Here is a 17,935-nt window from a genome sequence, read left to right on the forward strand (position 1 = left end):
CAAAAGGAAAACAAGAGGCCAAGGAAAGGGATAGATTACTGGGGGATATTTTAAGGGTGGACAGGGAATTTGCAGAGACCCCGGAGGAGGAGCTGTACAGGGAGAGGAGACGACTCCAGACCGAGTTTGACCTTCTGACCACCAGAAAGGCGGAGGTACTGTGGAGGAAGGCACAGGGGAGGAGGTGTGAATATGGGGAAAAGGCTAGTCGCCTGTTGGCGCACCAACTGCGAAAGAGGGCAGCAGCGAGGGAGATAGGAGGAATTAGGGATGAAAGGGGAGACACTGTGCGAAGGGCAGGAAAGATAAATGAGGTGTTTAAGACCTTTTATGAGGAACTGTATAGGTCTCAGCCCCCAGAGAGAGAGGAGGGGATGCGGCAGTTCCTGGACCAATTGAGGTTCCCGAAAGTGGAGGAGCAGGCGGTGGCAGGCCTGGGGGCGCCGATTGAGGTGGACGAGGTTATTAAGGGACTGGGATGCATGCAAGCAGGGAAGGCCCCGGGGCCGGACGGGTTCCCGGTGGAATTCTACAGAAAATATGTGGACTTGTTGGCCCCGTTGTTGGCGAGGACGTTCAATGAGGCCAGGGAAGGGGGGACTCTACCCCCGACGATGTTGGAGGCGACGATATCGCTAATTTTGAAGAGGGACAAAGATCCGTTGCAGTGCGGGTCCTATAGACCTATTTCACGATTGAACGTGGACGCCAAATTGCTGGCAAAGGTGCTGGCATCGAGGATAGAGGACTGTGTCCCGGGGGTGGTGCACGAAGACCAGACAGGGTTCGTAAAAGGGAGACAATTGAATGTTAATGTGCGACGACTATTAGGGGTGATAATGATGCCCTCAGTGGAGGGGGAGGCAGAGATAGTGGCGGCAATGGACGCAGAGAAGGCATTTGATAGGGTGGAGTGGGAGTATTTATGGGAAGTGTTAAGGAGGTTTGGGTTTGGAAACGGGTTTATTCGCTGGGTTAGACTACTTTATGGGGTACCAACGGCAAGCGTAGTTACAGGTCGACATAGATCGGAGTATTTCTGATTATATAGGGGAACAAGACAGGGATGCCCGCTGTCTCCATTGTTGTTTGCATTGGCAATTGAACCTCTGGCCATGGCGTTGAGAGATTCCAGGAAATGGAGAGGGGTGACTAGAGGGGGAGAAGAACACCGAGTCTCGTTATATGCGGATGACCTATTGTTATACGTGTCGGACCCAGCGGGGGGGGATGATAGAGGTTATGCGAATTTTGAGGGGGTTCGGGGAATTTTCGGGGTATAGGTTAAACATGGGGAAGAGTGAATTATATGTGATACATCCAGGGGACCAGAGTAGAGAGATAGAAGGCTTACCGCTAAGAAAAGTGGGAAGAAACCTCCGATACTTGGGGATTCAGATCGCTAGGAGCTGGGGAACCTTGCACAGACTTAATCTGACACGGCTGGTAGAACAAATGGAGGAGGACTTTAAGAGGTGGGACATGCAGCCTTTATCGCTGGCGGGCAGGGTGCAAGCAATTAAGATGATGGTCCTCCTGAGGTTCTTATTTGTATTTCAATGTCTCCCTATTTTAATCACCAGGACCTTTTTTAATAAAATAGATAGGAGCATTACAAGCTTTGTGTGGGCAGGGAAAGTTCAGAGAGTAAGGAGGGGGTTCCTTCAGCGCAGTATGGACAGAGGAGAACTGGCACTACCGAACTTGGGAGATTATTATTGGGCCGCCAATGTGGCAATGATACATAGATGGATGATGGAGGGTGAGGGAGCAGCGTGGAAAAGGCTGGAGAGAAGGTCCTGTAAAGGGACGAGTCTAGAGGCGCTGGTGACGGCACCGCTACCGCTCTCACCTAAAAAGTACACCACGAACCCGGTGGTGGCGGCAACACTGAACATATGGGGACAGTGGAGGCGACAGAGAGGGGTGCGGGGAGCCCTGGTGGGGTCCCCTATCAGGAACAACCATAGGTTCGCCCCAGGAAGAATGGATGGAGGATTTCAGAGCTGGTACCAGTTGGGAATTAGGAAGGTGGGAGATTTATTCATAGATGGGACTTTTGCGAGCTTGGGAGCACTGGAGGAAAAGTATAAGTTACCCCTGGGAAATTTCTTGAGATATATGCAGGTGAGGGCGTTTACTAGACAACAGGTGAGGGAATTTCCGCGGCTCCCGACACAGGGGATACAGGACAGGGTGCTTTCAGGGGTGTGGGTCGGAGAGGGCAAGGTGTCAGAGATTTACAGAGAGATGAGGGAAGAGGGGGAGGAGTCGGTGGGCGAACTAAAAGGAAAGTGGGAAGAATAACTAGGGGAGGAGATAGGAGTGTACGTGGGCTGATGCCCTAAGCAGGGTAAACTCCTCTTCCTCATGCGCCAGGCTTAGCCTGATTCAATTTAAGGTGCTACATAGAGCACACATAACAGGGGCAAGATTGAGCAGGTTCTTTGGAGTGGAGAACAGATGTGGGAGGTGTGGCGGGAGCCCGGCAAACCACGCACATATGTTTTGGGCGTGCCTGGCACTGGTAGGATATTGGAAGGGAGTGACGGGAGTGATCTCGCAGGTGGTGAATACCCGGGTCAAACCAAGCTGGGGGTTAGCTCTATTTGGAGTTGCGGAAGAGCCGGGAGTGCAGGAGGCGAAAGAGGCCGATGTCGTGTCCTTTGCGTCCCTCGTAGCCCGGCGCAGGATCCTACTCATGTGGAAGGAGGCGAAACCCCCCGGACTGGAGGCCTGGGTAAACGATATGGCGGGGTTTATTAAACTGGAGCAGATAAAGTTTGCCCTGAGAGGATCGGCTCAAGGGTTCACCAGGCGGTGGCAGCCATTTCTCGACTACCTAGGGGAACGTTAGAGGGAAGACAGATGACCAGCAGCAGCAACCCAGGGGGAGGGGGGGGGAGGAGGTTTAGTTAAGTATAGGTCAATAGAGTATGAGGTTTTGTTACTTGTGTATTATTATTATTATTATTATTGTTTAAAAAGTTAAAAAATTCTGTTTTGTTATTGTTATCGTTTCGTTTGTTTTGTAAGCGGGAAAAATGTTGCTCAGGGAAAAAAAAATTTCAATAAAATATATTTTTTAAAAAAATAATGGGATTCCCACGGCGAACAGGCTACGAGAATCTTGCCTAATATTGCTAAACAGTGGAGTATTTTTCTCTTTATTTCTTTTGATACCCACACCATGAAGATCTAAAAAGAAATATGTATACATATATATATATATATATATATATATATATATATATATATATATATTATATATATATATATATATATATATATATAAATAATTGTATGCATTTCTCCTCATAATAATGCTCACTCCGAAACAGATCACCACAAATCCTCAAATTCATTCCTCCTCGTGTGACAGTTCATAGATTATCATAGAATTTACAGGCAGAAGGAGGCCATTCGGCCCATTGAGTCTGCACCGGCTCTTGGAAAGAGCACCCTACCCAAGGTCAACACCTCCACCCTATCCCTATAACCCAGTAACACCAAGGGCAATTTTGGACACTAAGGGCCATTTAGCATGGCCAATCCACCTAACCTGCACATCTTTGGACTATAGGAGGAAACCCACGCACATACGGGGAGGAAGTGCAGACTCCGCACAGACAGTGATCCAAGCCGGAATCGAACCATGGGACCCTGGAGCTGTGAAGCAATTGTGCTATCCACAAAGCTACCGTGCTGCCCTTTTGATACCTTAATGGTTTGAACAGAACTGTTAAAATTTGTAGGTGGAATTTTCCAAAGATTGCACGGGCGTGAAAGCTGCGTGAAATCCACTGGTCAAGATTCCTTTTCTCGCCTGATTAAACAGCACTTTGTACAATTTCAGAATGCTGGAAAAGATCACACAGCCAGATTGGGGGGGGGGGGGGGGGGGGGGGGGGGGGCCTCAAACATGCATGCAAAGCCGGGATTCTGAAATCGGGCGCCCTTCTCTTTATCTCAAAATTAAATTAAAAGACCTCCTCTCTCACACCCAAGGAGATTGGGCGCCCCTGGCAGACAATGGAAGCACATCCCAATCCCCGCATGCAGAAGGGTAACCCCCCCCCCCCCCCCCAATCACGCATGGATCGGAGCACACCCTGCTCCTCTCTCTCTCTCCCCCCCCCCCCATGCATTAGGGCGACGCAACTCTTTCCCCACCCTTCCAATTCATCAGCATCAGATCACCTCCCCAAAACTAGTGGCACCCCCTCCTCACCATCTCTGGCACCTTCCCCCACTGCCCTTCACAGACTCCAGCCCCCCCCCCCTCAAAGGGGCTCCCCAGAATGCCCACAGTAGTGCCTACCTGGCACTGTTACAGGCTATGCGTCTCACCACTCGTGGGGCTATACTCACGTCTGCACCTTTGTCGTGGCTTTTACGACTGGTTCTTGTTTTTGAAAACCAGTAGTGCTTCGTGCCGGTGTGATGTCACACCGACTGGGTGGGAGGATAAGGCATGGGTGGACGTTATGGTGTCAAGGCTGGTTAAGTATATGCTCCTTTTTGGGCATGAACCTGATCATATCCCAGAGGGGAAGATTCCAAACTGAGATCTCATTGGCACAAATCCCGTTATGGCCTTCTTGCGAGATTTAGAGGCCATAATAGGGTTGCGCCCACAGAGAACAGGCCGCTAAATCCTGCCCTTTTATTGTAAGGCATTATCTATTGGGAACTTAACTGAGGCAATGGAGGTCCTAGTTCTGGAACCATGACTGTTTTAGTTGCTATATCCATAATAGGGTACTTTATTTAAGAATAAAACAATGAGAGGGCAGCATGGTGGCGCAGTGGGAGCACTGCAGTCTCATGGCGCAGAGATCCCAGGTTTGATCCCGGCTCTGAGTCACCGTCCGTGTGGAGTTTGCACATTCTCCCCATGTTTGCGTGGGTTTCGTCCCCACAACCCAAAGATGTACAAGGTAGGTGGATTGGCCATGCCAAATTGCCCCTTAAGTGGAAAAAAAAAATTGGGTGCTCTAAAATTTATTAAAAAGTAATAAAACAATGAATTTTTGAGTTTGGACTTTTTTTCTTGTCTATTATACCACGAGCCTCCCTTTTATCTGCAATTTGTAAACCAAGCTGCAATCAAAGAGGATGGCAGTGGTAACTAGGGAAGGGATGGCGTTAACAGGATCAAATTTTAAGGTAAATTATCTCTGTGTCAGCTTAATCCATAATTTCACAGCAAAACTTGACCATAATTAGAAAATTTTAACCAATTTGATTGTGAAATGTCTGGAGCCAAAGCCTGTCATCAAAAATACTTTGCATTCAGTTGTACGATTTAACAAAAATGATAATTTAAAAGTAATGTTTCACACATATAAAAAGAAACAGAAAAGTCTGAAATGGCATGTATTCAAAATGATAATGAGTTAGCTTTGATGTGGTTTTCTCAGTAAATAACAATTAGCTAGCCTGCCTCCATAATTGACAAACAGCTCACACCCATTATATTATAAAGCATTTGATCTCTTTCCCTGGGTATTGTCAGGAATTAAACAGAATATCAGATATTAGAGCTTTTACAACTGAAGGAACAGCTGAGGCAAAGAGGCCACAGAATAAGCATGATCAAAAGTCATGATGTAAAAGCTGGTTTGCTTTAGTCAAGAAAGATGATTTGCAGAAATTGGGCATAAGTATTCAATACTTTTGTGTTCGCTCTTTTGTGTTACAATAAGTTGTTTCGACTGAAACAAGTAAATCTAACGTAACAATTGTTCTGTATGTTCACGGATATTCAATGTTCAGGAAGGACAGACAAGGAAGGAAAGGCGGTGGAGTTGTGCTGATAATAAGGAATGAGATCAGTGTAGTCTTAGGGGGGGATCTCAGATCAGAAGAACAATGTGTGGCATCTGTTTGGATGAAGCTAAAAAAACAGCAAAGGGCAGCTATTGCTGGTTGGAGTTGTTTACAGCCCACCAAATAGTAATGCTAAATGTGGCGCACATTATTAATCAGGAGATAAGAGAAGCTTGTAGCATGGTTAATACTGTGATCATAGGGGAGTTCAATCTGCACAGAGACTGGTTAAACCAAGTGAGCATCAATGCTGAGGAAGGTAAGTTTCTGGAGTGTGTTAGGGATGGGTTTCCAGAGCAGTTTGTTGAGGAGCCAACTAGAGGACAGGCTCTTCTAAATCTAGTATTTTATAATGAAAAAGGACTAATTAACAACCTAGTTGTAAAAGAATCTTTAGGGATGAGTGATAACAGTATGAGAGAATTTTACATTGGGAGTCACTCCAATGTGTGGGCGGCACAGTGGTCAGCACTGGTGCCTCACAGCTCCAGGGACCCGGGTTCAATTCCGGTCTCGGGTGGCTGCCTGTGTGGAGTTTACTTTCTCCCCATGTCTGCATGGGTTTCCTCCCACAGTCCAAAAAAGTGCAGGTTAGGTAGATTGACCATGCTAAATTGTCTCTTGATATCCAAAAGAAAGTTAGGAGGGGTTATGAGATTAGGGTGGAGGTGTGGGCTTAAGAATGGTGCTTTTTCCAAGGTCCGGTGCAGACTCTACGGGCCGAATGGCCTCCTTCTGCACTGTAAATTCTATAATTTTGAAAGTGAGGAAGTTCAATCTGAAGCCATGTCCCGCAGACCCTCATCAACGTCAGCTTGGTTCTGGGTGACATCCCCCAGCGAGGCGGCCATTCTGCTGAGGCCCTCAGCCACCCCCCGCCGAGCACAGGAGTGGCAAACCCAGCACCACTGGTCTCTTTGCCTGTGAGCAAAGATAGCTACTCACCTCTTCGGCTCCCCACAGAAGCCCTTCCACCAGTTTCATGTTTTTCAAAAGGAGTACTAATCGGCGCCAGTGTGAGCACTTGCTGGGGAGGCTGTTGGATATGAGGTCGTTCTCATTAATTGTATGGAAATGGGGCTTAAGTGGTGATAATTGGTTTCTCGCCACATTACGGCGAGATCCCCATTTCACGTACGGGAGCGGGCCGATTGCATCGCCTGGTGCTGATCTTGTTTTTGGCCTCTCCCGCTATTCACCGGCCTCGTTACGCTTGGGCGAGAGCGCAACAAGGCCGGAGATTCGTGTTTAAACATAAGTAATTAGGTCATGGGATATGAGTAGGATAAAAATGATGTAATTAATAGGAGGAGACAGGTCTGTTACTGTCAGTTTTTGAATTTAGTTTTGGCTGTGAGCTGAATTGCAGTGTGTGCAGAAGGCTGTCTGACACAATCAGCATTAATCTGGCAGGATCTCTCTCTCTCTTCAAGCAGTCTCTCAAAAGATCTCTCTATCTAAAGAAAAGCAAGTAATCCGGAGAGGGATTCCCCGCAATCGGCGGGATGTCCGCCGAACGGCGCCAAAAACGGCGCGAACCAGTCCGGCATCGCGCCGCCCCAAAGGTGCGGGGGTCTCCGCATCTTGAGGGGCCGAGCCCTCACCTTGAGGGGCTAGGCCCACGCCGAACTGATTTCCGCCCCGCCAGCTGGCGGGAAAGGCCTTTGGTGCCCCGCCAGCTGGCGCGGAAATGACTTTGCCGTGCGGCGCATGCACGGGAGCGTCAGTGGCCGCTCACGTTATCCCCATGCATGCGCAGTGGAGGGGGTCTCTTCCGCCTCCGCCATAGTGGAGACCATGGCGAAGGCGGAAGGAAAAGAGTGTCCCCATGGCACAGGCCCCCAAGCAGATCGGTGGGCCCCGATCGCGGGCCAGGCCACCGTGGGGGCACCCCCCGGGGCCAGATCGCCCCACCAGGACCCCGGAGCCCGCCCGCGCCGCCTTGTCCCGCCGTTCGAAAGGTGGTTCAATCCACGCCGGCTGGCGTGGGTTGACAGCGGCGGGACTTCGGCCCATAGCGGACCGGAGAATCGCCGGGGGATTTCCGCCGACCGGCGCGCCGCAATTCCCGCCCCCGCCAAATCTCCGGTGGCGGAGAATTCGGGACACGACGGGAGCGGGATTCATGCCGGCCCCCGGCGATTCTCTGACCCGGTGGGGGGTCGGAGAATCGCGCCCCCTGTGTTTGCTAACTCCAGTTAAAAGTGTTTTTTGACCTCTGATGGATTTTGCTTGACTGGAGATAAAGAAGGTATCAGTTAGAAGTTAGTGTTGTTTTTTATTCTTAAGCATTGTTTAACTCGTAATTATAAGCTATAATTCTGGGATGTTAAGGTAGTTTAATACAATGTAAATAATAAAGTTTGTTTTTGCGAGGCTCTGGGTATGGGAGGAGAGGGGGGTCAGTGAAATGAAGGATCTATTTCTGGGAGGGTGGTTTGAGAACTTGGAGGAATTGAATGAGAAGTTTGGGCTGGGGCGGGAGGAGAGTTTCCGGTACATGCAGATGCGGAACTTTTCCCGCAGCGCCTGCCTCTTTGTTGGAGGAGGAGGTGTTGTCAGGGGGGGTTGGAGAGGAGGGTCACCTCGGTGATTTTGGAGAAAGATAACGTGTCCATGAAGGAGATTAAGGCTAAGTGGGAGGAGGAGTTGGGGGCGGCATTGGAAGAGGTATTGTGGTGCTAGGTGCTGCAGTTTGTGAATGCCTCGACCTCGTTTACGAGGCTGGGGCTGATACAGCTGAAGGTAGTCGACAGGGTGCATCTGATGAAGTCAAGAATGAGCCGTCTGTTTGACAGGGAAAAGAGGACATTTGTGAGTAGTTTTGGAGGGATCCAACTAATCATGTGCTTATGTTCCAGTCCTGTCCAAAGTTGGAAAGGTTCTGGAAGTCAGTTTTCAGCACCATCCTGGAGGTTTTGAACATGGATGTGGAGCCTTGTCCCTGGAGGCCATATTCGGGTATCGGACCGGCTGGAATTGCAGAGTGGTGCGGAGGCAGATGTTTTAACCTTTGCTTCACTGAATGCTCACAGGTGGGTTGGGATGGAGGTCAGCTTCTCCACTCTGTGCTTCGGCATGGCAGGGGGACCTACTGGAGTTCTTAGCCCTGGAAACGGTGAAATTTGCCCTAAGGGGGGCAAATGATGGGTTCCACAAAAGTTGGGGTTTGTTCATTCTGCATTTTGGAGAGTTGGTTACTGTCAACTGTTATCGGGGGGGGTAAGAAGGGGGTTCTTATTGGGTGGGGGTTTTAATAGGTTGTGTGTGTTTCTTTTTGTAAAATGTTGAAAATTGGAATAAAAATACTTTTTAAAAAAAAGTTTATTTTAATAAACCTTGGGCGGGATTCTCCGCCCCCGCCGGCCGCCGAATTCTCCGGCATCGGAGATTCGGCAGGGGCGGGAATCGCGCCCCGCCAGTCGGCGGGCCCCACCCGGTGATTCTTCGGCCAGCGATGGGCCAAAGCCCCGCTGCTGCTATGCCGGTCCCGCCGGCGTGATCTGAACCAGGTCCCTTACCGGCGGGACCTGGTGGCGCGAGCGGGTTCCGGGGTCCTGGGAAGGGCGCGGGGCGATCTGGCCTGGCCTGTATCGGAGCCCACCGATCCGCGGGCGGGCCTGTGCCATGGGGGCACTCTTTTACTATGCGTCGGCCGTGTAGGTCTCTGCGATGGCCGATGCATAGGTGACCCCCCCCCTGCACATGCGCGGGGATGACGCCAGAATGCCGGCCAGCGGAGTCCCTTCGGCCCCGGCTTGCATGGCGCCAAAGGCCTTCCACGCCAGCCGGTGGGGCGCCAACCACTCCGGAGCGGGCCTAGCGCCGAAAGGTGCGGGCTTGGCCCCTAAAGGTGCGGAGGAATCCACACCTTTAGGGTGGTTCACGCCACTCCATCCCACCGGGGCCCCCTGCCCTGCCGGGGAGGGGAGAATCCCACCCCATATCCTTATTTTTGTGTGCAATCATTTCTGGAATGAAGTGTTATTTCCTCATAGTTTTACCAATTTAAAAAAAGTACTGGGGTTCCTGTCCGGTATCCCAGCAAATGTTGGGGTCTGGCCTGGGATCATAATAGACCACACCTAGAGTACTGCAAGCAGTTTTGGTCCCCTTAAGGATATTATTGCCATAGAGAGAGTGCAACAAAGGTTCACCAGACTTGTTTCGGGAATGGCAGGACTGTCATATGAAGAGAGATTGGATAAATTGGGCCTGTATTCTTTAGAGTTTCAAAGAATTAAAGGTGATCGCACTGAAACCTTCAAAATGCTTAAATGTTTAGACAGGGTAAATGCAGGCACGATGTTTCCCTTGGCTAGACAGTCGAGAACCAGGGGGAACAATTTCTAAATAAGGGGAATGCCACTTAGGACCGAGATGAGGAGAAATTCCTTTACTCAGAGGGTTGTGAATCTTTCGAATTCTCTACCCCAGAGGGGTCATTGAGCATGTTCAAAGCAGAGATTTATCAATTCCTGATTAACAATAACGTAAAGGGTTATGGGGAGAATGGGTGTAAAACGCATTGAAATGTCTGATCTGCCATGATCGTATTAAATGGCAGAGCAGGCTCGACTGGCTGAATGTCCTACACCTGTTCCCATGTTACTGCAGAATAAAATAGCTTAACAACCCAAATCAAGTTTTATTTAATTCAATATTGACTCGGCTGCCTAGGATGAGCCTGAAGAAACATGTATACAAAAATTTGGTCCATGTTACAAGAGAATCTGAATGTGACACCCTCTTGAACAAAATAGAAAAAGGAAGAATGGACTTGGATTTAGAAATGGAAATCAAAATACACGTGGAAAGTAACAGATCATTAAAAAAAATTATTAGATCAATGGTAGAGATCCAAATGTGTCAAACAGGGAGCTTCGTGTATGGACTGACAAAGGTGGTAACCAGTCTGCCAAAGCCACCCACTTGTGGGTGGGGCACTGGAGGAAAGGATGCAGTTCTATAACCTGATTCAGTGATGAGTAAAGCACAAAGCAGAAAAAAATCCATTTCCAGTTCCTGGTTGTATTTATTTTTTGTGGAATTTATACCAAAGGTGCTCAAAAAAGGAAACATTAAACCAGAATTTGCTGTAGCCAGTCCTTGCCTGTTAAATTTCCATGAGCTTTTCCATGACAAGTTGCTACAATTGGGAATTGGATACAGTGCCGTGCCCTCTACTGGACATCAGAACATTGCATGAACAGCAGAAATGAAGATACAGAAAAATGCTCAAAATCCTCAGCAGGTCAGGCAGCATGGGTGGAAAGGCTATATTTCAGCTGAATGACCTTTCATCAGAGCCACTGGCTTTTTGGGCAAAGTCACCAATCCACATCCTACCTTCCTCTCTTTTTAGATGCTGCCCAATTTCTTGAGAGCTTACAAAAAAATAAGCAAAATATAGCAGAACGTGAAAAATGTATCTAATCTGGGACAAGTAAAAATAAACGAAAAAATACCAACCACATAACAGAACACTGAACCATTGCAGAAGACAATTTGGTTTGCAGGTCCGATCATCTTTTGCGACATTCTGTCATTTCATTTTTACATTCTACAAAATGTTAATATTCTTCAACATATTTTGTACAATATGGGAGGGCAATATGAGGACTGGCGACTCTTAAACAAAGCCAAATAAGCTTTCACCGTGTATTTGACATGCCCGATTAAAAGGTTCTCTTTATTCTGTTTATTGAAGAGACACAAATGAAGGATCTGCAGACAAACAAAACAAAATGATTCTCTCTGACAGATTACAAAGAATCAAAGCAAACATAAATCATACCTGGAGTGGGCCAACAGAAATATGTTTCATTGAGTCCTCCATATCTGAAACTGCTGAGCTCCTCAGAGGTTGTTCAGTTGGCAAGACACTTTCTACAGAGCTGCCATTTTGTTTTCAATGCACATTGTAGCATAAAGCAAGGACCAACATGCAGAAATAAATGTTGGGGGCAAGGAGGAAGTAAATGCAAATGGTATGAGGTTCAAGCTAACTAGCACAAAGACACATGCACAAAATACATGGCTGAAAATGAAGCACTGAAACACCCATGCAGGTCAATTAATGTAATTTTGCACCTCACTTTAAAAAGGTCAAACAAACTTCAGCCATTGATAATTTTATTTTGTATATGGTGCATTCTGAGAGTTGGAATAGCATATTTGCCATCCTTGTTTAAATTGTGGTTCAAGAATAGGTTTCCAGTGCTTTGGGTACAAACATACATGCAACACATTTATTGATACATATAAATTAACAGGAATTTGAAAAAGGAATCATTCAATATACCTGTAGTACAAATTTCTCAGCACAGATAGCCACAATTTTTTATTTAAATTTTTAAATTTAAATTTAGAGTACCCAATTCATTTTTTCCAATTAAGGGGCAATTTAGTGTGGCCAATCCACCTAGCCTGCACATCTTTGGGTTGTGGGGGCGAAACCCAGGCAAACACGGGGAGAATGCGCAAACTCCACACGGACAGTGACCCAGAGCCGGGATCGAACCTGGGACCTCGGCACCGTGAGGCTGCAGGGCTAACCCACTGCGCCACCGTGCTGCCCTCAGATAGCCACAAATAACACAGTTAGCACAATACACCTCTATCTGACTCATTTGGGAAATAAGCCATGTTTTGAAAAAAAAAACTTAAAACACCACAAAATAGGATTTCTATATGTGAGGCATGCAATTCAGGGAAAACATCAAGTAAAACAAAGAAAAAAAATGGAGAGGGAGGAGGTCTAACTACTGCTGTCACATCATTCATGGTTTCTGACTTTCACAAATGGGTAAAGCGACCAGGTGAAATTTCCAAACCACGGATTTTAAAAACTTGAAAATCCGTGTAATAAAAGATGGAATCTGGCTTCAGTGGGTCTGTCAACAGCAAGTTTAAAGCAAAACCTACAGAGGCCTATCATAAATTGTCACGGTTTTACTGCATCTGATCGGGGAGAGTACAATGATAAAAATAGCGAATGAAAGGTAAAATTTATCTGCATAGTTTTTATAACATTCCAGAGTGTTCAATCCCTCCACCACCGATGAACAGTGGCAGCCTTGTGCACCATCTACAAGATGCACTGCAGGAACTCACAAAAATGTTCCTCAGACAGCACTTTCTAAACCCACGACCACTACCATCTAGAAGGATAAGGGCATCAGATACCTGGGAACACCACCACACCCCTGGAGGTTCCTCTCCAAGTCACATCATCCTGACTTAGAAATATACCGCCGTTTCTTTATTGTCACTGGCTCAAAATCCTGGAACTCCCTCCCTAATAGCACTGTAGGCGTACCTATCCCTCAGGGACTGCAGCACTTCAAGAAGGCAACTCATGACCACCTTCTCAAAGGCAATTAGGGAAGAGCAATAAATGCTGACCTAACCAGTGACACCCACATCTCGTGGATGAATAAAATAAATACGGAGACCAAACTTATACACATTATTCCAGATGTGGTCTCGCCAACATCTAGTAAGACGGCAGCAAAACATCCCTACTTTTAATTCCATTTCCCTTGCAATGAATGACAATATTTGCCTTCCTAATCACTTGCTGTAACTGCATACTAACTTTTGTGATTCTTTTACTAGACACCCAGATCCCTCTCCACCTCAGAGTTCTGCAATCTGTCTCCATTTAAATAATATGCTGCTTTTCTATTTTTCCTACCAAAGTGGACAAGTTCACATTTTCCAACATTATACTCCATCTGCCAAATTTTTACCCGTTCACTTGACCAATCAATGACCCTTTGCAGACTCCTTGGCCAGGATTCTCCCCTACCCGGCGGGGCGGGGGAATCCGGCGTAATGGAGTGGCATGAACCACTCCGACGTCGGGCCCCTCCAAAGGTGCGGAATTCTCCACACCATTAGGGGCCAAGCCCTCACCTTGAGGGGCTAGGCCCGCGCCATAGTGATTTCCGTCCCCGAAAGGACTTCGCCGGGCGACGCATGCGTGGGAGCGTCAGCGGACGCTCACGGCATCCCCGCGCATGTGCAGTGGAGGGGGTCTCTTCCGCCTCCGCCATAGTGAAGACCATGGCGAAGGCGGAAGAAAAAGAGTGCCCCCACAGCACAGGCCCGCCTGCCGATCGGCGGGCCCCGATCGCAGGCCAGGCCACCGTGGGGGCACCCCCCCGGGGCCAGATCGCCCCAAGCACACCCCCCAGAGCCCGCCCGCGCCGTCTGCTCCCGCCGGTAAGGTAGGCGAGGGTTGACAGCGGCAGGACTTCAGCCCATTGCGGGCCGGAGAATCGCCGGGGGGGGGGGGGAGCCCGCCGACCGGTGCGGCGCGATTCCCGCCCCTGCCGATTCTCTGGTAGCGGAGAATTCGGGACACGGCGGGGGCGAGATTCACGCCAGCCCCCGGTGATTCTCCCACCCGGCGGGGGGGTCGGAAAATCGAGCCCCTTATATCCCTTTCACAATTTACTTTCCTATCTATAATTGCGTCATCAGCAAATTTGGTCCCTTCACCCAAGTCATTGATAAAAATTGTCGAAAGCTGAGGCCCCAGCACTGATGCCATGTGACACTCGACTCGTTGCATCTTGCCAAGCCAAAAATGACCCAATTATGCCCACCTTGCTTCTTGTTAGCTGACCAATTCGCTATCCATGTTAATATGTTACCCCCTACATCATGAGCTCAGGTTTTGTGCAGTAACCGTTGATTTGTAACCTTCTCAAATGCCTTCTGGAAATCAAGTATAGCACAATCACAGGTTCCCCTTTATCCACGTTGATTGTTACTTCCTCAAAGAACTCCAATAAATTAGTCAAACATGACTTCCCTTTCAGAAAACCATGTTGACTCTATCTGATTGCATTCAGATTTTCTATGTGTCCCAGTATATACTCAATAATAAATTCCAGTATTCAACCTGTGACAGATGTCAAGCTAACTGACCTATAGTTTTCTGCATTTTGCCTATCTCCTTTCTTGAATAAAGGAGTCACATTTATTGTTTTCCAATCCAACCAGATGGGACCTTTCTGGAATTATCTCAGCTGGGATAAAGTCCATCTGGACCTGGGGACTTGTCAGCTTTTAGCCTAATGATTTTCTGAGTACCCTTTCCCAGGTGAGTACAATTGTTTAAAGTTCCTATCTCCCTTTCATCTCCTGATTCATACACGTTTCTAGCATGTTATTTGTATCCTCTACAATGAAGAAAGATGCAAAATATCTGTCCAATTTATCTGCTATTTCCTTATTTTCCATGATTAATTCCCTGCTGTTTGACCTTTCACATCTTTTGTCCTCTTTGGGGACTGCCATTAGCACTCTTTCCCCTTGGTTTCTGTGGCCATTAGCACCCGGTTTCCCTGGGTTTCTGTGGCTATGACTCATCTTTCACTCTCACTCCACAGTATAAATATTTCCCACTTTCTCTGTCTGTTAGCTTTAACAAAAAGAGTCGAAACGTTAGCTCTTTTCTCTCCCGACAGATGCTGTCAGACTTGCTGAGATTTTCCAGCATTTTCTCTTTTGTTTCAGATTCCAGCATCCGCAGTAATTAGCTTTTAATTCCCTGGCTCTCACTTGCTAGGAGACTGAAGCTTACTTCATTCACTTACTCGTTTCCTTTGTAAATACCAGTAGAAAAACTTACCATTTGTTTTTATATTTCTAGCAAGCTTTCTCTCATACTCTTAATTCTCCCTCCTTTAGTCATTCTTTGTTGTTTTTTATATTCTGTCCAATCTTCTGATTTACACTCACCTTTGCAGAATTCTAAGCTTTTTCTTTCAATTTGATAATGGGAGGTGATTTTCTGGCTGCATTATGCCCAGTGCAAATCCCAATATGTCTGGAAAATCTGGCATGAAGCCCAAAACAATATTTGGGCCAGACGCAAATCATTTTGTGAGCTTCCCGTGCCGTTCAAGCTGCCGTGATGCAGATCACTCCCAGAAAAGGCGAGAACCAGATTAGCTTGCATTTGACTTCATTGTAATCTCATTTGCTTTTAAAGTCAGATGTTCTGGCCTCACAGTATCTTCCTGTCCACCAGCGGGATGTCACACGGATGCCAATTACAATTGGTTTTTAAAAACAGGGACCAGGCATGATGGACTTCGAGGAGGGAGGAAAGAGTACCTCTCTCCACTTGGTGCCAGGGTGCGCCAGGGCAAACCCGCTGGCCAGATGCCATGGTGAGGGGTGTCCTTCAAGGGAGCCGGGGTTGGGGCTCGGTGGGTCTGTGAAGCCTTAAACCTTGCTTTCTTTTATGTTTCATACTCCTCAACAGTGCACTGTCTGTCCTAAAATACTTTCCCAGGTTAGAGCCATTTTGCAACTGGTCTCTTGGAGAAGCATTTCACATCCCTTGAAGTTTCAATAGGCTCGGTGGTTTCACTGTTGCAGTATACCTGGTTTTATCCCTTTGTACTAGTTTGTTTGTATTCCATTTCACACCCAATTAACTTTTATGAGCCTCTGTAGTTTAACCACCTGTTGCCTGCTTCATAGGACTTATGGAGATGATTTACATTGCATTTTACTCTCCATTAACTCTCAAGAGCTTCCTCTGATTGTGCACCTGGTGTCCAGCAGAACTCATTTATTTTCATTCTTTATTATGACAGCAAGCTCTGTGGCTTCTCTTCCATCCAAGCAGCTGGCTGAATGGATACTAGAGTGCAGAGGTTCTTGAATGGCGAACGTCTCACAGCCACTGTTGAATTTTCAGGCTGGTTGACAAGTGAGCTGAGCAGAATCTCCGATTTTGGCTCCCAACGGCTGTGGGGGATTGGGCTCCTGATTTGGGTGGAAGAAAGTAATTAGACTGTAGGTTGCCATCCTAAGGGGTTGGCTGCATGTATCCAGAGAAAGGAGGAGAGACTGTACTGTTCTTGGCGTGGGGGTGCTACATGGGATGCACTGTTGGGCTTTAAGTCATATGTCATGCAGTGGTTGCCCAAGTATATATTTTAAAATATAAATTTAGAGTACCCAATTTTTTCCAATTAAGGGGCAATTTAGCGTGGTGAATCCACCTAGCCCGCACATATTTTGGATTATGGGGGGGGGCGGGGGGGGGGGTGAGACCCATGCAAACACAGGGAGAATGTGTAAACTCCACACAGACAATGACCCGAGGCCGGGATCGAACCGGGGTCCTCAGCGCCGTGCTAACCACTGTGCCACCATGCTTCCTACTCCCAGGTGTATGAGTGGAAAGACATGACAACAATAAGGTCGTGGGATGTCCAACCCGGAGTATCCAAGGTGCGCATTAGTGTTGCACTTCTTACTTCCTGCAAGTCATGCTCGTCCAACCAATTGGCAATTATCGTTTATCATTCACCACTCTCAGTTGCCCTCATTCTCCAAGTCAGGGACGGGGGTTGAATCCTTGAGTGTCAAGGGTTGAAGGTTGGGTTATGGGCTTTGGGAGGAAGAGGCCAGTACCTTGCTGCAACAGCCACCCAACTGCACTACGGGATCCAGGAGCCCTCAAGGTTTGCATGGGCAGCCATTGCCACAACACATGTTGGACCACATTGCTGCTGATGTGAAGGGAGGGAACAACCAGATGGGAGCACATTGCCGACTATGAAGTAACCATGGCCGGTGAAGCGACAATGTACGGTAGCACAGTGGTTAGCACTGTTGCTTCACAGCACCAGGGCCCCAGGTTTGAGTCCCAGCTTGAGTCACTGTCTGTGCGGAGTCTGCACGTTCTCCCTGTGTCTGCGTGGGTTTCCTCCGGGTGCTCAGGTTTCCTACCACAAGTCCCGAAAGATGTGCTGTTAGGTGAATTGGACATTCTGAATTCTCCCTTGGTATACCCGAACAGGTGCTGGATTGTGGCGACTTGGGGCTTTTCACAATAACTTCATTGCAGCGTTAATGTAAGCCTACTTGTGACATAAAGATTATTATTATTATGGGCAGCTGCTAATAATCTTTATTATTGTCACAAGTGTTATACGTTTAGCTGCTGTTGTATAAAGAGTCAACGGTTCTGCTCCTTTACCACAAACACCTTTAATTTACTTCAACAGACTCTGCACAAAACTAACATCACATCGCCTGACACAAAGGCCACCTGAAGCCCCTTTAC

General features: G+C 47.6%; 1 protein-coding gene across 3 annotated transcripts in view; it reads right to left on the reverse strand.

Annotated features, from left to right (window-relative positions):
* The window catches only part of LOC140427860 (myelin protein zero-like protein 1), a 70,640-nt gene that overhangs the window by 19,422 nt on the left and 33,283 nt on the right, over positions 1–17,935 (reverse strand). Inside the window, exon 5 of one of the 3 annotated variants that reach the window (XM_072513660.1) lies at positions 11,630–11,729. The exons of 1 other annotated variant lie outside the window; for it this stretch is intronic. In XM_072513660.1, the coding sequence (XP_072369761.1) occupies positions 11,630–11,729 (100 nt within the window). Of the gene's footprint in view, positions 1–11,629; positions 11,730–16,430; positions 16,627–17,935 lie in introns of those variants that run through there. One more of the 3 variants, XM_072513661.1, reaches the window with a different exon arrangement.

This window comes from Scyliorhinus torazame, chromosome 8 (assembly GCF_047496885.1).
Source record: "Scyliorhinus torazame isolate Kashiwa2021f chromosome 8, sScyTor2.1, whole genome shotgun sequence".
In the NCBI taxonomy this organism is placed as follows: domain Eukaryota; kingdom Metazoa; phylum Chordata; class Chondrichthyes; order Carcharhiniformes; family Scyliorhinidae; genus Scyliorhinus; species Scyliorhinus torazame.